Source organism: Tiliqua scincoides, chromosome 1, assembly GCF_035046505.1.
Source record: "Tiliqua scincoides isolate rTilSci1 chromosome 1, rTilSci1.hap2, whole genome shotgun sequence".
In the NCBI taxonomy this organism is placed as follows: Eukaryota; Metazoa; Chordata; class Lepidosauria; order Squamata; family Scincidae; genus Tiliqua; species Tiliqua scincoides.
In genome coordinates, this window is record NC_089821.1 from 109,798,363 (window position 1) to 109,826,050 (window position 27,688).

Below are 27,688 nucleotides of genomic sequence, written 5' to 3' on the forward strand. Positions count from 1 at the left end.
ATCTTCTAATATATAAAGAAGCAAAGACAACCTGTTGTTGTATATTGTGTAATGCAGAAGCAACCTTGCTAAATAGTTCTGTTTGTAGTAAATTCCAGAGTGTAAGGATCCAGGAGTAACATACAAATAGTGAAGAAGGCCTAATGGTCCAGACCTCTTTGGACACTGCACCGATGGCAAAATGAATGCTGTATCCTAAGAGCCCAATCCTGTGGTCAGTGGCATGGCTCCATGCCGCTGGCCATAGTTGCAAACGTGCCATAAGGCACATTTGTGGGGCTCACTGTCGGGCTCCCACCGGTGCTAGCCCAGTGCCGGGCGGTGGCCCAGGTTCCACAGCTCGGCGGTCTCCTGGACCACCGGGCTGCAGAACAGGAGGCGGGGACGGAGGCGTGGGAGTGGTGTTCCGGGGAGGGGGAGGCTGGCAGGGGCGCGCGGGAGGCGTGCCAAGGGGTGGGCAGGAAGAGAATCCGCGGAGCTGAGCTCTGCAGGATCCAAGGTGTTTGTGCAGGGCTGCACGCTCTACACAAGCACCTTTACTCGTGAGTAAAGTGAGTAGCCCCATTGCGGGGGAATAGGACAAATGTCCCCTTCTCCTGAGGAGCCTCCTACGGTAGCGCGTGAGGCGCAGGATTCGGTGGCAGCCCTTTTCAGTGCCACCGAGCCTGGACGCTCCAGGCAGCTCAGGATTGGGCTGCCCGCCAGTGGTTCCCAAACTGTGAGCCATGGCTCCCTGAGGAGGTGCCAAAGCTATCAGGGGAGCTGTGGAATTGTTCCTTCAAGCCCCTATCCCCTTCCTCAAAGCTAACTGAAGAAGCCAAAGAAAGGTGGAGATTGCAGCATTCTGTCTTGTTGGCTTGCTGATGCTGCCTGCGTCCAGCTGGGGTGTCTGCTCCTATTATTTTATTTTTACCGTTTTTGGTGTGGTGGTTAGCAATAAAGGTGAATCTCGTGAACCACAGGAAAGTGGGTGAGGAGGGAGATGAGAAACTGACACTCTGAATGGCTTCCCCTGGTGCTCGGAGCCTGATTCCTGCTGTCTTGGGTCACATTTTAGCTCAGCAGGCAAACACACCTAGCTCCCATCATCCCAATTATTTTCAGGGGAAAAAATGGAAGTACTACTGAGACTGGGTTTACCCTACCTCCTCCCCCAAAAGTAATGTAATGGGGAGCTGCAGCCAATGGCCAGTAGGTCAAGGGAGCTGCAGGTCAAAAAAGTTTGGGAACCACTGTCCTAAGCCCATCCAGCATGAAGAGGGAGGAGAAACATCTGTGGGTGTATGCTGTAATATATGCCACTCAGACTCTTGTATCTTGAGGATAGGATTGGACTGTCTGCTGCTCTGATCCAGGCAATGAGGCTGCTATCAAGGAAAAGAACTTCTGACAATAGGGTGGTGATTTTTGCTGTTCCTCCGCTGAGCGGCCTGAAAATCCACTCCTGAACATTGAGGGACTCTTAAGAATAGCATGTGAATATGTGCCTTAGTATGTGGCATGAGGGCACTGAAGGGGGGAATCAACAAAAATTGCCCTCTTTGATCAATCAGAAGTTCCTCCATTTATGGAAGACAGATACAACCTATAGGGTTTGAAGCATTGCAGCTTGGTCTTCCACCTATGTATGTATCTCACCCCTCTAGTGAGGGAATTTCTAGTATTCCAAGGTCTTGCCACTTGGGTTTTTATCTTACTATTTAAATGTTCTCACATAGGTCATTGCTTGCAGAAGGTATCTGTGTCCCGTTTCTAGGGATTCTCCCTCTCTTTGTATCCCTCTCCCCATTTTCCCAAGGGTCTCTTGACTCTGAGAAGTGGCTTTTCAGGGGCTCAGGTTGCTTCAGTAAGGTGGAGGGTACAGGGAAGATCGCTTGTGCAGGTGCTTTTTAGGATACAATCCATTACATGCATGGTCATTTCTTTCTTACATGTTTGAGCTAATAGGGACCAAAGGTACAAGCTGAGCTGAAGCTATAATTCTGATGTTCTTGTTGCAGTCTGTTCCCAAACAAAGGCAAATTAAATGACACTGAATAACTGCAAATTCAACACACAATGAAGTCATAATTAGTCTATAAAATTCACATGAACTAATTATGTCTTATGTGACTAATTACTATTTTATTCTAAATATTGACCACATACCCAGAAGGGAGGTCAAACTATTTTTCAGTCCCGATGACTTCATTGAACATTTTCAAATTTTTCAATCTTGATTTCATTTTGAGTTTTTTTCTAATGTAAGTAGTAATAATTTTCATGTGCACTATTTTGAGAATAATTTTCTGTATAAAAATTGCATCTCATCAAGAGTTTATAATGAGAAACCTTTCAGTGAAGGAGGAGGTCATTCATTATGATATGATTGCTGCACAAAACCTTACTCTCCTAATCATCTGAATTCACACTGCAGTTAGTACGCAAGTGTATTGATTATGCAGGTAGTTCAGATCATAAGGATTATTCCCATTACAGAATCAGAGCTGGGTCACACAGGTGAAGTTTGGTGACAGAACCTCTGTGAATCCAACTTCAATCTGTTCTGCTGCTGTTTATACAAAGGCAAAGTTTTCTGTCTGAAATATGTGTTATGTAGTGACTGTATTTCAATAGCTTAATATTGTCATTGGAGTAACATTACAAGTTGTGCTTCATTATCCACTGATTTGACTCACCACTGATGCTGGGGTCCACCATTAAATGCCTTGTGGCAAAGAAAAAAAGCAACAAAATCCCATTTCCTATCTTTGCTGTTAAATAATTATAATTTCATTCAATTAGATTCCATTATCCACCCCATTTAGTGGCTGAATGCAGTGTAGCTTCTATACCAATGCATTCTGGGGCGACAATGGAGGAGCAAGAAACCTGGAAGTGGTTTTTTAAAGCTATTTTTCCACTGATTTGGTATCCACTGACTTTTTTTTTTATCCACTGAGGGTTCTGGAATGGAACCCCAGTGGATAATGAGGCACAACCTGTACTTGCACCTTAATCCTGACTTTATTTAAACTGGTTGATGCAGTTCTCTAATGTTTAATGACTAAACAAAAGGTACAGGGGCTCAAGTCTACTTAGGGCCAAATTCTATCCAACTTTCCAGAGGTGAAGCCATTCCAATGGGGCATGGGCTGCATCCTGCAGTGAGGGAGTATTCACAGAGGCCTCCTCGAGGTAAGGGGATATTTGTTCCCTTATTTCGCAGTGCATTGTGGCTACATTGCTGCTGGAAGGTTGGCTAGGATTGGGCTCTATGTAATCTACTCAAGAAATGTTTACTCTTCATCTGAGATGTCTGAGGCCTTTCTATGATATACTCTGTGCTAAGGAACTCTGCATATGAACAGGAGAGGAGCCCTGCTGAATGAGATCACAGATCATTTTAATCCAGCATTCTGTTCCCCATAGTGACAATCCAGATACCTAGGGATTGCACAAGCAGGGCACGAAAGCAGCAGCAATCCCTCTGCTAATTCCCCCCCCCCCACTATAATATTTAGGGTACAATCCAGAAGTGACCATGTGCTGGCGCTAGTCCCTTGCGCCAGCCTACCAGTGGCATGAAAGTGCCGTAAAGCACTTTTGCACCACTGGGAGACCGAGGGGACCAGCATGAGCCCTACTCAACTGACACAAGAGGTAAGCCCATGCTGGCCAAGTCAGGCTGGTGTGGGGAGGGCAGAGAGGAAGCATTTCAGGGCGAAGAGAGGCGGACGGGTCTGTGGGCGGGTGAGGGTTGAGCAGGGTTGTGGTGCCACAATCTGGTACGTATACCAGACCCTATCCCCACTCCCGGGTAGCCCAGATCTGTGCCATGTCCTGAGGTGGTGCAATCCAAGTAGCTGCATTGGGGCCGCTGCGACTTTATCCAGGGTAAGGAGAAGCAATTCCCCTTGCCCCGGGTTGAGCTGCTTTCAACCCCAAGCCTGCACTGGATATGGGGTAGGTCGGCTGGCCTCCCTGTGCCAGCGTGGGTTAGGATTGGGCTGTTAGAAGCATATATGGCACTCTTTCATTAGTTCTTATTTCACAAGTTCTAGGGCTGTGAGCTGGTTCTAGGGCTGTGAACTTTTTAAGAAGAAAAAGCAGAAATTTGATTAATCATTTTGTTACCTCCCCATTTCTGCTATAAAACTGAAATTTACAGAGTGAGAATTGTAAGCATTGGGAATCTCACTGTAGGGAAGGTCTATGAAGTCTTCTTGCATTTATAAGCAGGGTAAGGAGAATTTGCATATATATATTTGTCCCAGGTTCAGTTCCTGACTTCTCCAGGTAGAGCAAGGAAAAATTCTTCTCTTCCTAGAGAGCTACTCCCAAGTCTCTGTTGAGAATGCTGAACTAGATGGACCAATAGTTTGTGAAAGGTAACTTCCATATAATATGAACAATTTTAATCAATATTGAAATTATGGGCTTGTTTGGTCCCGTCCCCCCTCCCGTTCTTCTTTCAGGAGCCAGACAGCTGGGAGATCATAGAAGGTCTGAAAATTGGCCAGACTAATGTTCAGAAGCCAGACAAACATGAAGGATTCATGCTGAAGAAAAGGAAATGGCCTTTAAAAGGCTGGCACAAGGTAAATTACCTATACAACACTTAAGTGATCATATTCATATTAAACAGAAAGGTCATTTTCAAAGCAAATTGAATTGCTTTTCAGATTTTTTTTTCTTTTTATTGTAACATTTTTATGGCCTACTATGCAATCTCAAATTAGTATCTTGTATCCTCTGTATGAAACTTTCTTTATAGCAGATTTGCTCCACAGTAGCATATACTAGGAAAATATGCACAATAAAATATGCTAGGAGCAACAAATACCTTCCCTGAAATGTTTGTTTGGTTATCAGTGGAATTATTACTTATCCCAGTTTTCAGCTCTAACCCATGAAACCACTTCTTCTCTCTAGTTCTTAATGTGACTATAGTACATAGTACCTACACCAGGGGTGCTCAATAGGTGGATCGCGATCTACCGGTAGATCGTGAGGCAAAATGAGTAGATCGCGGAGTGCCGACCCCCCCCCTTCAGGTGCCTCTGGGAGGAAACGCCGGGAGTAAGGCCCATTGTACTCAATGGGGCTTACTCCCAGGTAAGTGTGGCTAGGATTGCAGCCTCACAGCCTAATCCTAGGCATGTCTACTCAGGAGTAAGTCCTGTTATACTCAGTGGGGCTCAAGGTACACCAACATACATTGTACACATAAATGTTATATGTTATGATGGCGCGAACATTGTAAAAAAAACTCTGGTAGATCTCCGGGCCTTGCTGGGTTTCAAAGTAGCTCTCGAGCCAAAAAAGTTTGAGCACCCCTGACCTACACTATACTATACTAGTATAGTACTAGTAGTGCAGTGAGATAATACATAGTGACTGTAGTACATTGTATTATACTAGTGTAGTACTATAGTGCTGAATACATTGATGTTTGTGTACCTTCTTAACTATTAAGGTGGTCTTTTGTTAAAAGTCAGTTACTCTGAGGACTAAACTATACATTATGTTAAGTTGATAGTTTGGCCCTTTGCCACTCCCCGCCCCTAATTTAAATAACTGTGGGAGGAGGACCTGATTTGGCTATGGTGCACAAGGAATGTAACCATTTTTCCTTGTGTTGCAGTCCAGTGAAAATGCCCCCCCTCCTTCATTCTGGGTGGGAAATTTCTACTATCCCCAATAGGAGCTTCCCTTCTGATGCTGATAACAGCTTCATGGGAACCATATTCATTGAGACTGTGGTGTGATGGGAAAGGTAGGAATATCACCTTGTTGCATACTGTGGATACATACTGTAGTTAGAGTCCTAATTAGCTGAATTAGTACACACTCTAACAAAAGCCACAGGGGCTTTTACTTTTTGGTGATAAGCCTTTTTTTGCCACAACAGTAGCACAACGCTCCTCTTGGATGGCAGCCAACTTTCATTCTCTTCCCCCCTTCCCATGCTACTGATGTAATTCCAGGACATTGTGAGAAACAAGTGCTGCTCAAATTAGCATCTGCTATTTTCTGCATGCCATTTCCCCCTCATAATGGCCTAGAACAGTAGTTCCCAAACTTTTCAGTGCTGCGACCCACCTCTCCCTCCATGAGGGATTGTGACAGTGATGCTCGTAGTAGTGCCACAAAGCATTAATGGGAGGACCTGGAGGCCTCTTCTGGGTCATATTGGGCCCGTATCCCACTCTGTTGGCCTCTGTGGTCTTCAGAATGGCCTGCAGAAGTGATCAGAAGCAATATCCAGTAAAACCAGCAGGTGCGTCCACAAACTGAAAGTTGCTTCTTGTTGCTTCTGTGAACCATTCTGAGGCCCATGAAGGACAATAGAGTGGATCGCGGACCCAACACGATCTGGAAAAGTCTTCTGGGGCCTCCCATTAAGGCATCACATTACTACCAGGAGCATCATGTTGGGAAGAAGGCACATGGGGTCACAATCCACAGCACATGAGCTTGCAACTGACCAGTGGGTCATGACACACAGTTTGGGAACCTGGCCTGGTTTGGGATACTAGTTCATGAGAGAACTCTGGAGAAAAATATAAGACAGTTAGGGATAATCCTCCTGGAGTTCCTGAGGGCATATGGCAGATATTGAGGTCCTGGCAGGTACCTAAAGGTTCCCAGGAGATGCAATAAATGGGGCACGACAGTGGGGAGCTTCACAGTGGCGTCACTAGGATTCGCATCACCTGGTGCGGGAGGCCTGCGCGTCACCCCATGTAGTGGGCGGGGCAACGCCCCAGGTGGGTGTGATGTACCATTGCCCTGCCCCCACTGTTTTTTTGGCTGTACCTTTTGTTAGAAGACAGATATTTCAATGTGGATTGTTTCATTGCATTCTGCATGAGATTACGCATTGAATGATATATAACATGATGGTATTATTCCTCCAAATTCTGATTTTAGTGATTTTGAAAACTTGTAGAGTCTCACACACTCACACACCCATGTCAACTTACTAACAACTTATTGTAGCAGTTCTCAAACTTTTAGCACTAGGACCCATTTTTTAGAATGACAGTCTGTCCAGGACCCATTGGAAGTGATATCATGGCCAGAAGTGACATCATCAAGCAAATTAAAATAAATAATTATAAATAATTAAATTAAAATAAAATAATTAAATAAGGGGGAGCCAGTCCTGTTCCACCAAGTGAATCTACTCTGGAGTAAGTCCTATTGTAGTTAGTGGGGCTTAATCTCAGTAAAGTGTGGGTAGGATTGCAGCCTATGAGCCCAATCCTATGCATGTCTACTCTGAAGTAAGTCCCATAGTGGTCAATGGGGCTTACTCTGTAGTCTACCTGCAATAACAACCCCCCAAAAAGAATCAGTGAGATTTCCAACCCTCCCCATGCCCAGTTTAAAGTTCTTCTGTTTCAGGCATATCCATTGAAAGACCCACCTGGCTTTGCAAGTGCAAAATAGAAAACTTTCCCCTTATCATTCAAGCCTCTTTTTTGTTCTTTGGGGGGGGGGGGCTGCTTTCTGGAGCAGCTCCATTGGATCAGGACCCTTCTGGTGTCCTCGCATTCCCCTTTGCCTGGCCTGACCTCCAGCCAAGGCATGTCTGCCTACTCAAAAGTAAATGTGACTATGAAGCTGCTTTGCTTTCCATAGGGTTCTATAGACTGGGAGGAAGGCAGCTGGACACTGGCGTACCTGGGGGGGTGACGTCGGAGGAGACGTGCGGCGCTTCCCGACTAGGTCGCCCTACGCTGCCACTGAGGGTGTCCCTCGGGTGGAGCAGAAGCGGTGTGCGCCCCCTCCGACTTCGGAGGGGACGTGCGCCATTTCCCGGCCCCCACGGAGCCTTCCGTGCAGCTTACAAGCTGTGCAGAGGTCTCCACTGCAGCGGTCTGGGGCTGCTGGAAGACCTGCTTGTTTTCAAAGGGGGAACGGAGGAGGCAGCTGCGCGGAAGTAATTGCAGTGATGATGACTCACGGGTCACGTGCATGGGGGGTGGAGAAAGGGGGGCAAAACGGGGTGTGGGGGTGGAATTCTGGGGGTTGCCCCGGGAGCGGGGACCGCCAGGAACGCCACTGCAGCTGGGAGGGAGGAACCTCCTTCTCTGGTGTTTTTGGGGGCTGCACTCATTGGATGAGGACCATTCTGACGTCCTTGGAGCCTCTCAGCCTGCCTCGACTAAGGCAAGTCCCCCTACGAACGAGTAAACTCGGCCATGTGACTTCGTTTCCGGCTCAGACTCGCAGCTGGGAGGGGGGAGCTTCTCTGGTGTTTTTTTGGGGCTGCATTCATTGGATTGGGACCATTCTGGTGTCTTCGGATTCCTCTCGGCCTGCCCTTTCTGACAGACTATGGCAAGTACTCCTACTCACGAGTAAACGCATGATACGGCTCACTTTCTATAGGGCTCCATGCATTTTTTCCTTCCTTTTTTGGCCATAGCTTTTGAACGAAACAAGCGATTTCAATTCTGTTTTTTGCACTGCACTCCGCTGGCCATTCTGCATCCAACGATGTATGGCATGACGTGGTAGCTCCTAACTCCACGATGTTAGCGTGTCCTCCCCAGGGCACATCACCCCCCTGTTGCGTCACCTGGTGCTACCCGCAACCCCTGCGCCCACCTATCGACACCAGTGGAGCTTCACTTTCTGTGCCTGTAAGTGTACAAAGCACAGTAGCACAGAGTGTTTCAGGCCCCCCACCCCTGAAAATGGAAGTTCAATCTTTTCACTTTTTGGCCATCTGAATCTGAAGCCCACAGAAGCAGCGTGCAAATGCGAGCAGCCTCTGCAGGCTTCAGAAAGCCCTACAGAGGCAAGAGAGGTCAGCTCCAGGACCTCCAGAGAGATTAAAGGGGCCAAAAGCATGGGTTTCATTATCTGTTGTTTTTGGTATCCACAGGGGATACTGATGAATAGATTCCCTGTGAATACTGAGGCCCCACCTGTAATTAATGCAAAAATAAATGTAAGCAAAATGTCAGTTTTTATTTCTTTCATTTGCTGATTATTAAGTACCATGAGAATATGTGTGGGAATATACTTTTATAGGCATGTTGTTTCACATGAACCAGACTATTTGATCTTGAATGAATTGTCTCTCTGCAGCGCTTTTTTGTCCTGGATAATGGAATGTTGAAATATTCAAAGTCACCAATTGATGTAAGTAGACTTGGAGTTATTTTTTTAACTTGAAGGAATCATCCATTGTATTTATTTAAAAAAATTCCCCCTTCTCCTGATAATACAGTACTGTACAATATTTCCCCTTAGTCCTCTGGCCAGTGTCCATTCTCACTTCATTCTCTTGCATGTCTAGTTCAAACCATTTTGCACCTTCTCTTATACAGAAATGCCTGTGTTTGTTTTTTACTTTCTCCAAAGCCCAGTATAAGAGACTAACAACCCAATCCTATGCATATCTACTCAGAAGTAAGTTCCATTAGAGTCAATGGGGCTTGCTCCCAGGAAACTGTGGATGGTATTGGGCTGTGACATTGCCCTTCTCCTGAATCCTAAATGTACTAAATGGATCAGACATGTAGCCTTGACTTGCTTCATACTTACTGAGACATAGCAACTTCATTGTGGGAGGAAGGGGAGAATTCATATTGAGGGATTGATATAAGGGAAGAGGGTTAAACACATATCGGCACTGCAGCCCCAATTCAATTTGCAAGACTGAGTGGCAGTGCTGGGCACACACCAATGGATTGCCCAATCCCTGCGAGAACAGGTTAGTTGGCAGCGGGGGCATTCCAGGGGCTGGGCATTCCAGCCATGATTGGGGCTGGCCATGGGCATGTCAAGGGTGAGCTGGTTGTGGATAGCAGCAGCAACAGCTCTGTTGATATCCTGTGCCCCCAGCACAACCTCAGCACCAGTTCTCAGTAGGTCTGATGGGAACCATGGGGTGACAGAGTATGTATCTCTCCATCACTCTCTGGTTCCCAACCAGCCCATCGCATACAGGGGGGCTGCACCAGTACTGCTGCACTTTATGGGCCAGCCCAGGTTAGGATTGGGTTGCCAATGTAATATAAGCTATCAAGCCATTTTGTTAATTCTGGACTGAGATTTTATTAAGAAAGATATTTCTTTGTCCTTTCCTATGTTTATTTACACAGGACATTGTTCAAAGAAATAATATGCATGTATGTGAATTGTGCATGCTACCAGAACTTTTAAAGCACTTTTAATCATTACAGCAGGGGTGTCAAACTCATTTCATACAGAGGGCCGAATAGCATTCATGATGCCTGCTGAGGGCTGGAAGTGATGTCATTAAACAGGTCAAAACCAGAAATAAGCACTATTCTTGTGTAGGAACTCATTAGCTGCTGATGACAGGAGAGAAAATATAGAAATCTTGATCATATTTCAAGATATGGGAGAGCCCAGTTATCATGCAGACCACCCTTTTAGCAGTGCCAGCTCAGCATTGCTCAGCAGCTGAGAGCCCGAGGGCCAGATAAAAAGCTTCTTCGGGCCGCATCCGGCTCCGGGGCCTTATGCTTGACATCCCTGCACTACAGTTACCACAGAAACAAGCCACTTAGAGCCCAATCCTGGGCTCAGCGTGCCTGCTCACTGCCAGTGCACACTGTCGCAAACATGCCATAAGGCACGTTTGTGGTTCGTACAACCAGGTGATTGCCAGTGGTAGCCCAGTGCTGGCCGGCTCCGGGCTACCACCGGGTGGGCACCCAACCTCCACCACTTGGTGGTTGCCACTCGGCGGTTGTGCAGACTGCCGAACAGCAGAGAAGTAAGTGGGGGGTGGGGGTAAGTGGGGAGGAAGCGTTCCGGGGAGGGGGGAGGCAAGTGGAGGGTGGGCAGAGGGCAGGGTTGAGGTGTGTCAGGAAGAGGCCAGGGGGAGGGAGGGAGGTGGGGCCGGTGGAGCTTTGCTCCACCAGATTAAAAGCTTCCATGTAGGGCTCGCCGCCTGACACAGAGGCTCTTGATTCACTGCTCACCTTTGGATTGGTGGTGAATCGAATAGTCCCATTGCGGGCCTACTACGCTTACCCAGGGGAAGGGGACGAAAGTCCCCTTCTCCCAAGGTGCAGCTGGCAGCTACCTTGGGCACTTGGGATGCGGTGGCAGCCATTTTTGGTGCCGTTGCAGCCGTGCGCTCTAGGCAGCTCAGGATTGGGCTGTTAGGCTGCAATTCTGTGCACCTTTACCTGAGAGTAGATCCCACTGATCCCATTGGAAGTTACTTCTGAGTAAATTCATGCATAGGTTTGCACTGTTCAGATCTGAATCATGGCTTGTCTTTTTAGCATTGAGAGTACCTTCTTGCACGATTGTTGTCTACATATACATAGTGCCTGTTTGAATCCTGACTACAAATTGTTTATTAATTTCTACATTTAAAATGATCTGGTCTTTAGTGGTTTTGTAAAGTTTTGTCTCTTTATAGTTTTCACCCATCTGAACAAAAACGAATCTTTTGCAAAAAAGAAAGGACTGGGCATTGCCAGCTTTGTGATGCCCCTTCTAATGGGTGCTGTACTGATATTTATCCTAAAAATCTTTCTTTTCTCCATCTTCGCTAGTTACATTGCAATGTTTTTGTCAGTTTTCTGAAATACATGAAATGCAGCCCAATAAACAATTTCCATTAGACACTGAAAAGAAGCATTAAATTACCTTATTTTTTCCACTGTGTTGATAATGTTTTCTCTGATTTTTCAGACACAGAAAGGAAAGGTCCATGGAAGTATAGATGTTGGTTTATCAGTTATGTCAATTAAAAAGAAAGCTCGTAGGATAGACCTTGACACTGAAGAGCACATTTACCATTTGAAAGTAAGGAGCGTTTCTATCAGTTTCTTCCCCCACCTTGCAAAAGTCAGATGGTGTGTTGGAAAACCATTTGAACTCCTCATTCACACTGACCCTTTTACTAGGTGAAATCTCAGGATTCATTTGATGCTTGGGTATCAAAGCTGCGCCACCACAGACTGTACCGTCAGAATGAGATTGTACGATCACCACGAGATGCCAACTTCCATATATTCCCTTCCACTTCGACCACTGAGTCATCACCAGCTACTAATATTGCTATGTTGGATGGAAAGGTAAAGGGTGAAAATGTCCTTGGTTCAGAAGGACTCCATCTGGGTGTTGCATGTTCTTTGTCTAATAACTTACCACATTTCCTGGCACACAGCAGCTATTTTCCCCTTTGGCCATGGGAAGAAGGCATGCAGTCCTGGCAAAGAAAGGAGGAAAATGTACAACTGAAGATTTCCCTATTTTGCCATATCTTGGTTCTGGGTTTCATTGAGACTTGAGTGCCAAATTCAAGAGAGCATAGCGTTTGTCCCTTTGTCTGGTGGTTAGGTTTATTAACAAGCAGTTTTTTTTTTCAGTGTTCAATGATGTTGTTTTCCAAATATATATATTTGTTTCTAGGTCCCACAGAGTATCTTCCCATGGCAATCTCCCATCCCTTGCAGTAACAGCCTTCCAGCAACGTGCACCACTGGCCAAAGTAAAGTTGTAGCTTGGTTGCAGGATTCCGAGGAGATGGACCGGTGTGCTGAAGGTCAGTCCCTCCTTCGATTCATGTCTAGATGGTCACTTTAATTCCTTATCATTTCTGGCACTGAATGAAGTTTATTCACTGATTAATGGTAGAGGCCCACATATAGTTTAATAATAGGGATTGGTACTTAAGATTATAATATTCATAATCTATTTTATTTGATATAGAAATAATCTTCTTGGCTGATTTCAAAAGTTACCCCTTCTATTTTCATTACTTATTTTTTTTGTGAGGAATGTTTCAGGACCTGCCAAGATTCAGATTTCCAGAAGATAACCAGAGTAGTTAAATTCTTTCCTGACAGCAATCAGTAGGAGTGTTTGAAAATGGCTTTATTTTTTCTCAGATTTCGTGATTTGAAAAGCAGAAAGCAGTGTTATGTGTTTTTATTCCAAGTTTTCATTCCAAATTCTCATTTTTATGAATTTTAAACACTTAAAATTCTACACTTTTAAATACTAGGTAGGTGATATAATGTCAGCAGATGCAGTTACTTTATTATTTCTAACTGGAAGAGTAGTCTAATTTCTGGAAAATATTTTAAAAACAAAATGTGATATTCTGTGTTTTATGTGTTTTTAACAACAACAAAAACCCACTTCTAGCAATCAGTAATTATTTATTTTTCACATTTTTATACCACCCTTCCCCAAGGAGCTCAGGGCATTGTACATGGTTCCTTCCCTCCTTTTGTTCTCACAGCAACCCTGTGAATTAGGTAAGACTCAGAGATAGTGCCTGGCCCAGGGTCACCCAGGAAGCTTCACAGCTGTGCAGGGATTTGAACCTGGATTTGCCAGGTCTAAGTCCAACACCCAAACCACTAAAGCAGGGGTGTCCAAACTTTTTGGCAGGACGGCCACATCAACTCTCTGATACTATGTCGGGGGCTGGGGAAAAAAGTTAATTTACATTTCAAATTTGAATAAATTTACATAAACAAATACATTAAAGATGGAACTTATATGAATGAATGAAGGTCTTGCAATAGCTCATGGTCTATAAAAGGCCTTGCACAAAGCAAGGCCGGCCTTTCCTTTGTTGCCACTGCTGCGTCACAGACGTGAAACAACAAGCAGTGAAGGGAGCCCTAGTCCCACAGCTCACACGAGAGGTTGAACAGTTGGCCACCACGCTGAGAGCAGTTGTGTTGGGCCAGCACGGGCTCCTGCAATTCTCCAGAGGGCCAGAGCTCCTTGGAGACTGGGGGCTCCCAACAGGCCGAATTGGGAGTCCTCGAGGGCTGTCTCTCAGGATGCTTTATGGTACATTTGGGACAGTGCATGCCAGTGGAGAGCGGACTCTGCTGGTGCAAGAACAGGATAGGATTGGGTGCATGACTGACTGCATGTGTGTGGAATAGCTAGCTTATGCACATTACCTAACCTCCAAGTCCTGTTAATAAAACAAGAATAACTGTACCTCAGACTTATGATTCACCTGAGTAATAATGAGTGTGCTAATGATGGTAGCAGTAGCTAGCTTCAAATTTAGGGACTGACATGACTCAGTATACTGTAACTTGTCACAGAGAAGGGTGTAGAAGTTTCAGAAGATTAGAAGACTCAGAAACCTCCCCTATTTAGTGCCTATGTTAGTGCCTGTGAGATGATCCCCAAAAGTTGTATTTTTCCTGCATGGAGTGGTGTGATTTTATGTTTCTAAGGGCCCAGTCCTATCCAACTTTCCAGCGCTGATGCAGCCAAGCCAATGGGTGTGCACTGCATCCTGGGTGGGTGGGGGTGTAGACACAAGAGGCCTCCTCAAGGTAAGGTAGCGTTTTCAACCAGTGTGTGGTGAATGGTCTGCAGGTGTGCTGTGGGAGTTTGGTGGTCTTTTATTAGTAGGGCCATTGGGGGATGTTAGCCCTCCCCCCCCCCCCACCAGCAGCATGGTATCCTTTGTCAGTTGTCGAAATGCTTGACACTTGACAATTTTAGTACCTTGTCAGTGTACCATAAGATAAAAAAGGCTGAAAATTGCTAAGGTAAAGGTACACTTGTTCCCTTACCTCAGGGCTACATTTCAGCTGCATTGGCCCTGGAAAGTTGGATCGGATTTGGCCCTAAACAGAGAAAGTCCTTTCTTCTATGGAGTGAGATACTCTGGCAAAATAATATCACAATTCAGGAAACTAATGTACTTTGTTGTTGTTTTTAATTTGTGTTAGATCTTGCACACTGCCAGTCAAATCTTGTTGAACTCAGTAAAATTCTTCAAAACTTAGAAATACTTCAGAGAACGCAGTCAGCCCCAAACTTTACAGATATACAGGTAAGTACGTTTTTAAAAAACCTGGCTGAATAATAATGGTTGTACTTACAATGTACTTTGCACCTAAATCATTCCGTATGATTGCCAAATGATACCAGCTGTTGCCTTGCAGACAGGCACAGCAGTCCTTGATGTAGAAACACTTTGATCAGTTATAAGACTGGTGAAATAACTTATTGTTGTATTCAAGTATTGCACATCATACTCCATGAAGACTATAAATGATGCATCCTAGACAATTTGGCATAAGCTTGCAAAATTTCTATTCTTTTCCAGGGATTTAATATTCAGCTTTTTTTGTGGTTGCTTTGGAGTTTCACTGTCATGTGGAAGGAGGGATAAAACTATTCTTTTACTGAACAGAAAACCTCAAAGTACATGACTTTATGATTGTGGACTAAAAATTATGTTTGCTTTTAAATTGGTCTTAAATGGGCATATCACTGTGAAACATAGGTCAGCATATTTACTTATTTGCAGAAACCTAATACTAAGATTTTTCGTACTTGTCTGTGTCATTTTTGTGGGCTTTAACGCAATGCTTTGTTGCTTTTAACTTATAACATAGGCAAACTGTGTAGATATTTCAAAGAAAGACAAACGTGTCACAAGAAGATGGAGAACAAAAAGTGTCAGCAAAGATACTAAAATACAGCTTCAGGTACTAAGTTCATGTTGTTTCCCTTTGCAATGAAAATTGTTGAGCCAATGTTTATATAAAACAGAAAAATCAAGATAATTTTGATGCACTTATTCTTGCATTCTTGAAAGCTTTTCAATTGAAATACAAGAACCCATGATCCGAATTTTTTTCCTTTTTCTTTCATGTTGTATTAACACTCTCTCTTGATAATAAAGGAAAGAAACAGAAAGAAAACTCCATTCAGCTTTTTAAAAAAAAATCAGACTTGGATCCAAGTAGCTACTTCTGGTGTATTCAAGGGCTCTGTTTGCCCAATCAGATTTTTTAATTTTATACTCGGTTCTTTTGAACTGAATGCCCCTCTTCCGATGCCATATCAGATTCAGAAAAAAGATTAAGAGCTCTAGTCCACTTAAAAATGCCTTGCCATCAGCATGCAGTAGATGGGATGGAATAGTTTAAGAAACATAAAACCAAAGACATCTTGGGAATGTATAACTAGTTCCCAGCTAATATCTGGAACCAGCACAGTTTTTTTCATCTTAGCCATTATGTTTTAGTACTTGGACTGTACCACAAATGATAATTTCCTGTTAAGTTACCTTTTTTGTTTAGGAAACCATATATATGCTCTGTGAACAACAGAATGCATGAGCATTCATCTGTCTCTTGCTTTGTATACACAGATCAATTACGACATCTGCATAAAGCAATTGCATGTAACAGTGTACCTATTCAGAAGCTGTATGCATGTAGGAAATCATTCCTTCTGAAGAGGTAGATTTGTGGTAAAAAATACAAATATGAATATTTATTTTGAATAGATGCCTTAATTGCAGTCCTATGCACACTTGCTTGAGAATAACAGCACAATCCCATGCATGTCTACTCAGAAATAAGACCCAGTGAGTTCAATGAGACTTACTTCTGGGTAAGTGTATTTAGTATTATAGTTATAGCAGTGGTTTCCAAACTTTTTCAACTGGCTGCTCTCTGGACCTACTGGGCCATTTGCTGCAGCTCTCCATTACAGCTACAATCCTATACATTGTATAGGGGGGCAGGTTTTTTGCGAGGATTCTGTGGCTCCCCTGGCTGATTTCCATGGCTCCCTGGAGAGTGACGGCTCATAGTTTGGGAACCACTGATGTATAGTAAAAGGTGCATAGTAATAATCATATTGGGGCCTTGCGATGCTGGAACTGGTGTACTGGCTGCGTAAGGTTCTTTACAGCATTGTGAAAGCTGGGCTACTGTCTCATGGTGCTGGGTCAAACACCGGTGCAAACACTGAAAGGGCTGGGTTAGAAACATTTTGTCCCATAGTTTTTTTTGCCCTGGAAGAGGGAAAAGAGTCTGCTTTGGTATCTCAGCTATGTTTGCTTACCCAAACAAAGACAGCAAAAGCAGTTCTAGTTCTTCTTCCAGTTCCTCTTCCTGTTGAGTTCTCTTTCCATCTTGACCTCTGCTAGGTAGAGAGAAAGGGACGGAATTTACCTTATTATTGTCAAGGCTTGACTTTTGGTTTAGCTGATGATTGAAAGAAAGGGAAACTGTAGTTACGTTATATACTGAACACAATATAGGGATGAATTCTTCTGCAATAAGAAACAGCATCTTCAAGAAAGGTATATCTGATGAAACAAAACAAGTATTTTGCTCAAATTATAGACTGGCATCTTTATACAGGTGCGCGCCACTTAACAGGGATATGTTCTCCGATCCTTGTTGTTATGCAATTAGGTCATTAAGCGAACATTCCACTCAATCTGCTGCCTTTGTTCTGTAAACAGACATTCCCTGCCAGAGCTTGCTGACTGCACAGGCTATTAGAGATTAATTGTCTCTTCTTTGTATTAAGAGCCTCTTTGTTCGGTAAACAGACACTTTGCTGCAGGCTATGGGAGACCTTATTGCCTCATTAAGAACCTCTTTGTTGTGCTTTTACCACCATCATATATGTGGTCTGTCGTTAAGTGGCGCGTGCCTGTACTTGTTTTTGTGCTATGCTTTTCATGTGAGTTTTTATATAACACTGTTCTGTTTCATTGCTACTAATATTTGTTTTCTAAAGCACAAATGTTAAATGCAGACTCTTCGTAAAACAAGCTTCATTTTTCATTTTTTTCACTATTTTTCTAGGAGCTAGGGAGTGAAATATGAGCACAGTTATTCTGGGGAAAGATGAGCAAGAATAGCCTGAATGCTCCGTGTATGTGCATATGTGTTAAATTAAGGGCCAGAGACCTTATAATCTTCAAAAATAACTGTTTTTGATGGGGCTGATTTTCTGAAACAAAAGAACAAATTCCTCTGGAGGGAGTTTTCAGAAAGTGTTCTGGCTTTTTCAGAAACTCTCTGAAGCAAGAAACGGATTCCTCGGGACATCCTATTCTGATTCCTTAGTCACACAGAGGCTGAGATCCAGAGGCAGATGCAAATGGTCTGCAGACTGATTACTGACATAGACTTTGGAAATTAGGATAGGTTTTGAATAGAATGTAAAGAGTCAGGATGTGCTTTCTAGAACAATCAGACAATAGAAGAGGTCATAAGAAGTAGCAGCTTAAACATACAACTCTGTTTCGTATGGTAAAATCCAGAAGTCTTTACCTTTTATAGTATTTTCTGAAAAGGCAAAGTAATTGTTGGCCCTTACTGTGTTCTTGTGAGGTTAGCATTTTGCATTAATGTCTCACTTTTGAAAGAGGGTGTATTAATACTGTGATTGAGATGCAGATCGGCTAACTTTCCCCGCAAAGTCTGTAGCCAAATAGAGACAGTACCTTCACTATCTGTATTCCAAGTTCTATTCTGAGGACCACGCTGAGCTTGCTAATATTTGTTTTGTTTGGATGCTGAGTGAAATTAATTTGGATACCTTTTTATCAAGGAAATCCATTTTGCAGATAGAAACAACCAAAAACTGCAGCTTAGAAGCCATATGAAGTAATAATATATCTATTTAAGGAACCTGTAAAGATGTACGGGGGGGGGGGGGCCCATATCCGCAGATCCCTTATCCGTTAATTCAGTTATCCTCAAATCGGGTCCAGGCCCCCCTGTGCACTCCCTCTCATGGAGAAACAGAAAGTGATGTTTTTAATGCCCTGTAAGGCAATAGGAGATCCAGGGAAGCCCTTATAAGAATTTAAGAATCCCCTTATAAGGCATTTAAAAAATCACTTCTGGTTTCTCCGTGAAACTGGAAGTCATGTGTTTTGAGCTCTAAAGCTCAGTTTGAACCCATCAGAGGCCAGGGAATGACATCCTCAGCCTCTGCTGAGCTCAGACTCCCCTCTGGAGGGGGGCCTGGCCCCCCATATGGTGGGGACAGGCATTTGCCTGTATCTGCAGTTTCAGCTATCCACGGAACGGAATCCCCGCAGATAAAGGGACACACCTGTATTTCACTACATTGCTTGATATTTCTAATGTGTTCTTTCTATATGGTTCACAGGAAGATGCATTTTTTTTACCTGAGAATTTTAAAAGAAAAATGTGACTGTGCAAATAAGGGACTAACAAAACCACCTCCTCCTCAGATTCTCCTGGGTACAACCAAGAGCTGAGTTGAACTATTTTCTTAATATATATATATATATATATATATATATATATATATATATATATATATATATATATATATATATATATATATACTACCTTTCTATCCAATGAGGGAACTCAAGGTGGCTCACAATTAAAACCATATTAAAAACATAAAATGTACACACACACATATACATATATAAGACATTTAAAAACTAAACACAATAAAACCTGGATCCTGAATTAAAGTACACTTAAAAAGTGCCATGCCCCCTGGTGTCAGCATAAAAGGCCTCCCTGAATAAACAGGTCTTAAGCTCCCACCGAAAGGACTCTAAAGAGGGAGCTGTTCTCAATTCCAGGGGGAGGGAGTTCCACCAATGGGGAGCCACCACTGAGAAGGCCCTCTTTCTTGTATGAGAGAAGAGTGACAGCCCAATCCTAATAGGCAGCCCAATCCTGAGCTGCCTGGGGCGCTCCAGATTGGCGGCACCATGAGGGCTACCGCCGAATCCAGCGCCTCCCGCACTACCGTGGGAGGCACCTTGGGAGTAGGAGACATTCGTCCCTTTCCCCCGGGTAAGGGAGGCAGCTCCACAATGGGGCTACTCACTTTAGCGGTGTCTGTGTAAGGCATGCAGCCTTCATGAGCGCCGAGGATCCTGTGGAGCAGAGCTCCGCGGTTCCTCCTCCCACCTGCCCCCCGGCATGCCTCCGGCATGTCCCCCTCTCTGCGTCACGCCAGCCTCCTCGTCCCCTCCCTGCGTCACGCTGGCCTCCCCCCTCCCCGGAACGCCCCCGTCCCCATTTGCCGTTCCACAGCCCAGCGGTCACAGGCACCGCCGAGCCGCGGAACACGGGCGCCTGCTGGGTGGTGGTTCAGCATCAGCCGGAGCTGAGCCACCTCCGGCGGGAGCCTGGTGGTAAGCCCAGTGGTCTGCACTGCAGAGGCGCAGCACAGACCACAGGATTGGGCTCTGAGTCTTCTGTTTCTTGTATGCTCTCCCCTCTTCTCTGTCCCAGGTAAAGCAGACATGTAAGAAGACTTATCTGACCTAGGAAAATATCAAATTCACCTGTATCCAGGATCTCTCCCTATGTCTATTTCCCTCTTTCCATTCCATAAGAGATTGACTGAGCAGTGCAGGGAGGATGAGGCAAGGGTTTATGCAAGCCTGAGATTTACTCCTTTCTCATACTGGATTGAAAAATGAATGTCTGAGCAACCTTGAAAGTGGAGAGGTTTCAGAGCTGACCAGCAGAGTGCTATGTACCTGCACTTGGTTTTGAAATGGCATGTTGAAGGACTACTATCAATTATTCATATAGTTTGCATGATGCAGCATGCAAATAATGATGAAGTAAGTATTTGTTTGCAGTCCTTGAGACTGTTTTAGGAATAATGCAGAATAAGTCTGAAAGGAAATGAACATTTAGGTTATAATCGTTCTAAGACAATGCAGAAGTAGTTTAAAGCAGAAAATAACAGGTCTGGATACAATGTTATGCTATGAAATGTGGACATCCTGAGTGGGCTTCGGGTTGTACACAGATACATATTTTGTTCCTGTAGACTGTACATGTGCATTATTTTCTATCATGTAGCTTGGAAACCTAGTAGACCCACATGCTGAGAAAGCAGCAGGCCAGCTGATTTCTGCAAAAATACTGACGTAGGGCATCTGCATCCAGAGTAGAATTTTGTCTTGTATCTTTCATCTCCATAGCATTTTATTTTCTGTGTGCATGCTGAATAACAAGGGTTTAGACTTTCAGTTGTAGTTCATATGTATTAGATTCCGCTAAAACTTATAGCAAATAATGATTACATGTTGAAGCACCTTGTACATTCTTACATGAGAAAACAAAGCATGCAATTTAATTCCAAAATATTTTCGTCTCCTAAGAGTTAGGGTCAATTTCCATTCGTCTTTGCACATGTAAATAAGAGTTGGCTTAATTCACATTGCAGGTGGGTGTGTTGTGCAACATTTTGTTTGATTTGCTTCACCGTGCCCCCAGCTTACTGGTCAGGTTGTGATGAGCTGAGTAAAGCACATCAGTCAGCTTATCATAGTTTAACTGGGGATGGGGGCACACAGCTGCACAATTAGATGCCTCCCCTCCTCACACGCCAGTTACAGTGCAGATTAAGGCAACCCCACATTTCAGCTCACATAAAGAGTTATGGAAATTGTCCCTTTGTAGAAGTAAAACTCAGTTAAAGAATCTCCCCCTCCCTTTTCTGACCATTTTTCATCTTCCTGCATCCCATTACCCTTTTTCCTTCTTCTTGCTTCCCTGTTCTCCTGTTCACTGTCAGGAAGGGACAGCGCTGAAGGGCCAATTCAATACTTCACGGCGCCGGCAGAGACTAGCAGCAGCAGTGGCTACAACAGTGAGTGGACTAACAGTAAAGGCATCTATAGTATTAAACATGGGAAAATGCATACATTGAATATATGCTGGTGATGCTCAGAGCTTCAGCTGTATCTCAGCTGTTTGTGGCAATCATACTCTGGGAGTCACAAGGTCAACTGGCTTTCCATTTGCCAGCATTCAGCACAATGAGACAGAATGAAAAAGGATGGGAACTCTTATGAGAATCTGGAACTTGAGGGCCAGTAATAACCCTGTATCAATGCTGTGTGCCAGAAGGGGTGAAAAGAACTTTAATTGTATTTTATCCTTTTATGTAAGTGACCTTAGGGATTCTTCTGGATCAAAAGATGGGGTAAAGAATACATAATGTGAGGCACCATGCATATTAAGGCTGCAGTCCTATGTATACTTAATTGGAAGTAAGCTCCATTGAGTGCAGTGGGACTTACTTGTGAGTGAACATCATACAATTATGCTGTAAGTAAGGTAGAGTTTAGGCATATAAGGAGAATCAGATCTCATTCCCTCTTATAGTTTTATATGTCTATTACTGCATAAATCATAGGAAAACATATATGTTCTTGGCAGCAATCCTATACAACAAATCCTCACAAGTCATTATAAGTCATTCTGTTTTAAAGTTGTTGAGAAGAAAAATTGATTCCCAGCCAGGGCCACTGTCTGTGTGGATTTTGCACATTCTCCCCATGTCTTTGTGGGTTTTATCTAGCCCAGAGAGCTCACATTTATTTCAGTGTTTAATATTAAGATGTATTTTGGCTGTTTATAGTTTGGTTATGTGTTTGTGGCCAGAAATATGCTAAAGGAACTTTTGTATATCAATTAGCCAGTGGTGGTAAGACTGGTTTCATTATAAGTCATTTCGCTTAAAGTTGCAGTTTCTAAGATCCTATCAACAACTTTAAGTGAGGATTTGCTGTATGTCATTCCTTGGAAGTTAAGTCTTTTTGAATTTGGAGGGTCTTACTTCCAGCTATACATACCTAGGATTGTGTAATTCCATCAAGTGATTGTTGTAATGCTAGAAACCAAGCAGACAGAAACCGGTTGATTGTCAATAATCCATCATGCACTATTGCATAAGTCTTGTTTCTGAGCCATATTCTCAAAAAGTCATATTACTACCACTACCAATTGTATTTCACATTTTTGTTTAAGATAATGGACTTCTGGAGAAAGGAAAGTAAGTCAGTCAGTAAAGTGTATACAGTTGTCTTACCTTTATAGCTAGGAGTGGTAGAATGTTTATGCAATTAGAATTTTAAATGAAAGAAGATGGGCAGCCCAAACCTAACTTGCAATGGAACAGAGAGGCTGAATGACGTGTGCTGTATCCAGCACCAGGCAGGTGCCTTCTGGAGCACAACTTAGAGTAAGGGGATATTTTTCTCCTTACCCCATGTCATTCCCTAGCCACCCCATGAAGTTACTTGGATCTGCTCCAACGAAATTGCTAGTGCAAATCTGAGCAGTCTGGTAAAACACCAGGCTGGCCAGGAAGAGGATTAGGATTCGGCCTGCAGCACCATGGCAGCACCAAATCCCAACCTCTCTTGCCGTCGCCACCCCTTTCTAAACATGCCTCCTTTCTAACCTCCTTTCTTTTAAAATGCCTCCTTTCTAACCTCCTGCCACCCTCTCCCACCCACCCATTCAACTCCCACTGGCCTTCCTGGGCCAGTGCAAACATGCCCCTGTGCCTGGAACTGGCATCTGGGAGCTGGAGTCGGCCTCTATGTTGGCCCAGCGAGCTCCAGAGTAGTTGCAAATGGCTTTACAGCACTTTCATGACACTCCTGGACCAGCACAGGGGACTTGCACTGGCCAAACTCCAAGTTATTTACATAGGTTTACACTGGCATGTATCACAGAGCTGACCCAGAAAGTTTGAATTATCAGGAAATGAGAGTATCTGAGACCTGAATAATAAGGCCCCCCCCCCCCCAGTATTTACTGAAGGGGAAATGGCCACTGTACTAATCTAGATGTTCATAATGGTTAAATATGTAGGAGATGAACTTATAAATATGTTTTATTCTAGGTAGGTTAAGAATAGGTTATTGTGTCTATTATAGATAGCGGAAAAACAAGCAGCTATCAGTCAGCAATTGTTTCTTGACCAACAGAAAATTTCTGCCAATAGCTTCAGCACCTCAACAAGCTGACATGTAAATATGGTACAAAGTCATACTTGCATACTTCTGAGCCTAGTTATCAGCCTCTATCTGCTGTGATGCTAGTTTTTGTCCTTTGCCTATAATGCGAACCAGTATAAGCATCCTACGGGGCTAATAGTGATCAGTTGAGTATCTATAGATGTATGTATTTTTAATTTGGTGCAATTGACCCCATCTCAGCCGGACCCCGAGCTTGCAGCTGATGTTTCTGCTTTCTGTTACAAAGTCATGTTTATAAGTCATGGAATGAACATTGGAGCAGCATGCTCCTCCTGCCCCTAAAAGGCCTGTTTTACATTCACAGAGATATGTTTTACTAAGGAACCTGGGTCTTCTAAATTGACAGTGAAAACCGAGAGGTTTTTTACTAATGGTGTCAGTAGAGTGTGGGAACGGAAATGCATTTGGTGCACTTTTTCAGTGCATTTGGTTTCGTTCATTTTGAATTCACTTTACATATCAATGAGATCCAGGATCAAATCATACTTTCATATCATACCACATATGCCAATGACCATGTGCAAGGAAGAGCTAGGAAGAACATGCTTTTCAGGGATAAATGAATGTTTAAACATACAGTCCTGCAGCTACAAAAACCCACAACATTTTCAATGAATGAGCAGACTTTGTAAAACAAAAATGCTGTGAACTGACATTTAAAAATGGCACCTGTGAATGAGGACAGGACAGGGTAGAAGAAGTGGAGTTGGGCAGTACATACATCTGGAAGCATCTCTGGGTGGGTCATACAGAGGAGGTATTTGGAGGTATCCCCTTGGTGGACACATATTGTCCACACATGACAATTGTTCCCAGTTCACTTGCAGGTGAAAAATAACTTGTGAAAAAATGGTTATGCTGAAGCTGAGAGAGGTTCATCCACTTTGTGAATGACAGGGGTGCATTTGCAGTATCCTTGCAGCCAATAACATGATGCTCCTGTACTACTTATGTTGGAACCAGGGATTCATCAGTATCTACTAAAAGCATAAAGCTCAAGGGAAGTTTTCCAAATACATTGATGCAATACAATTCTTTGCCTATGTCTTTCCAAATTTAATTTTGAATTTTTGAAAATCTTTTCACATTTGTTTTAATCCACAGTTGTCATATGAACTGGTTATTTCAACTAATAGCTTAACCTCAAGCCTCATACTACCTTCACTGCAGATGTTTGGCCTAATTTTTAGCCAAGTAGTCTAAAATCCAAAAAAAACTAAGGATTTATTCCCGCAAAAACTAGTGATTGAATGTGGTTCCTGAAAATTGGGATTTAAGGATGTTGTCACTGTTATTAAATTCTACAATGTCTACAACCCATCCTCTCATGATAGAAAGGGAACATGTCTTGAAGATGAGATGACGAAATGGTTTTAAATTACTACTTATATATTTGTTTAGGAGGCCTTAACATTTATCATCTGCCTTGCATTCAGTTTTTGTTTCGCTTTTATAATAAATATTGGGAAGCAGAACTGAACTGTACATCACGTACATACTACCAACATTTTAAAATAAAACTGAGTTAAATATAGGTTGTTCCCCTTGCCAAGAACATCATTTCAAGTATTATAATATTCAGATTATTTTTTCAAATGTATGCGCATTGACTGAGATTCAAAGTGCCATTTAAGTGCATGTGTTGTTTGTCCTTTGTAGCCTCACATCCTTGTGGAACGTAGGAGGCTGCCTTCAACCTCCCTTTATGTATGGAAAGCAGCTTGTTGGGCAGTTTTCTTTTTACAGTAGAAGCTGCAAAAGCATCTCCTACCAGCTCCTCCTTCCTGGTTATCGGCAGCCTGTGTATAGTAAATTAGCTTCTTATATTTGGGGTGGAAGCATTCCTGTGTACTCCTTTTTCTGTAGAGATCCACTGTGAGTGGATCAAGAAATAGAATGTATGAATATCTCCTGCCCTTCCCTCCTTACACTCCACTCCACCCTCAGCAGAACCGCTGATGTACCAGAGAGCAGATGTTCTCTATAATCATAGCCTTCTGTCATGTAGGCTCTTTCCTTTGCATACCTGTTTACGGTTTTGGGCTTTCAGTTGTGTCATGTTAAAGATTTTGTTCTTAGTTTATCTCTCTGTAGTTTTTCTTCTGAACTTTCTCACAGATTACAAGGTTGGCTCTTTTCTGGAGCTTTAGTATATATTCTTGGTTTCAACCTTAGTCATCCTAATGAAGAAGGCAAGGTCACAAACTTGGTGGCTTGAAGACAGTGGCAGAAATAAAAGCTACAGAGATAAGCATTGCAGTGCTCATGATGGTGCACATTCCCCTTACCAGAGAGGTGCATTCTCTCTGATTTGTTTAAAGCAACAAAAAAGAACAAAGCAATTTTACTGGTCTAAATTTAACTGAATGTAAATTTTCAAATAACATCACTGAATAGAAGAAATTTATGAACATAATATGTCACTTGTTCTAAGAGAACTTCTAGAAATTCATGATGTAGGTCAATTGCAAGAAACTTATGTGTGGAATAAGTTGTGCAATTCAGTGGTTCCCAAACCTTTTAGCATTGGGACCCACCTAATAAAAAGCTTCACTTTACCAGCCTCTCAAGCCTCTGTGGCTGTAATGATGATTTGGCAGCAGTGCTCCCCCAGAGAAGCAGGTTGTTTTACCCTTCTGCACATCACCTAATTTGCTTTGTCACTTTCAAAACCCACAAAAAATTGGGTCCAGGTGGGCCATAGACTCACAGTTTGGGAACTGCTTTTGTAAATTATCACAAAAATAAGTCTTAGCTGATGAATGAGAACTTCAAACTGTATAGTGCAAGAATCCTGGATTTTCTGATGAAATGTTGAGTCATATGACTTTTTATGCTATTCAGGATATTTCAAGGCAACGTTTTGCAATAATTTTTCAGATATGGACATTTAAATTAGCATCAGCATTTTAAATGTTTAGCATTTAAATTTATTGGACTGCCAGTACATAAATATTTGAATACAGTATTTGACGGCAATCTCACATAAGGTTGTGTCTGTTTGCATGGATCTGTCTCACAGAATAGAGTGAATACAAGAACACTGCAGGTGTATGTATATTATGTATACAGCTCAAAGCTGTACATACACAGTGTATATAAAATGCACATATATGCAAACATACACTTATGTCCCAATCCTATCCATGGTTTACAGCAGCAGATCTCTCAATCTGCCACTGTAAATCCCAATACAATAGTGTGAAAGCCGCACTACTATTGTGCGTTTTGGGGCTGCCAATGCAAATGACCAGAGGTCCTGTGTGTGCACCACCAGCTCACCCAGCTTGCACTAGAGCAGGTAAGGGGGTGACGGGGGTGGTTCAGGGGAGGATAAGAGTGGGAAGTGGGCCAAACTGGGGCAGCCTACAAAGAGGAAAGTAAAAGTATTTTTACTTCGCTCTTCTGGGCTGTCTGTTCGCCCCACCACCACCATAGTATACAGTGTGTACAGCATGAAGTGAACTGGTGGAGGATAGGATTGGGCTATTAATGCAAATATATATTTTAAAGGGAATAAAAAGTGGGCATAGTATAATGAATTGTGCCTTTTGGAGACAGGAAATTCATAATTCAAGAGACAGCCTTGCATTGCAAATACACTCAACTAGAATTGACATTGTCAATTGAAAGGGAGATACCAAAAGAAACGATATACTGTAGCTTCCTGTTATGTTATTTGTAGATATTCTCTAAAGCAAAAGATTTAATGTCAATTTCCATATATAGAAAAGCTTTAATCAATCTCAATAATTTCTCTTTAGGAATGTTTACCTATATTTTTAGTACATCAGAGAAAGTACTACCATTTAAATCTTGTAACTGTAGCTGCTAAGATATTGTTTTTGCAAGCATGAAAGCGAGACTACAAATGAGCAAAGTTCTCTGCCAAAAATGCCTCCCGTTTTCTGCTGTTCAGTGAATGATTCTGCAAGACAGTTTACTTCAGCACTTGGAAACTCATTATGCAATTTAATTTTTCCCCACATAATATATGATTATATTGCTTAAAATGCTCTTCTGCTTTTTTCATATTACTAGCCATAGCTGGGTATATGTGAATTAAAATATTTCCATCTACCATAGCTATTATTCATAAAGGAA

At 43.0% G+C, this 27,688-nt stretch overlaps 1 protein-coding gene across 7 annotated transcripts in view; it reads left to right on the plus strand.

Annotated features, from left to right (window-relative positions):
- OSBPL6 (oxysterol binding protein like 6) overlaps positions 1-27,688 on the plus strand; it is a 125,579-nt gene that overhangs the window by 69,552 nt on the left and 28,339 nt on the right. For 2 of the 7 annotated variants that reach the window (XM_066612326.1, XM_066612329.1), the window contains exons 4-11: positions 4,458-4,580; positions 9,088-9,141; positions 11,680-11,793; positions 11,895-12,065; positions 12,403-12,535; positions 14,706-14,809; positions 15,378-15,470; positions 21,328-21,402. In XM_066612326.1, coding sequence (XP_066468423.1) covers positions 4,458-4,580; positions 9,088-9,141; positions 11,680-11,793; positions 11,895-12,065; positions 12,403-12,535; positions 14,706-14,809; positions 15,378-15,470; positions 21,328-21,402 — 867 coding nt within the window. The remainder of the gene's footprint in view (positions 1-4,457; positions 4,581-9,087; positions 9,142-11,679; positions 11,794-11,894; positions 12,066-12,402; positions 12,536-14,705; positions 14,810-15,377; positions 15,471-21,327; positions 21,403-27,688) is intronic. The other 5 variants (XM_066612327.1, XM_066612331.1, XM_066612330.1 and 2 more) reach the window with 3 other exon arrangements.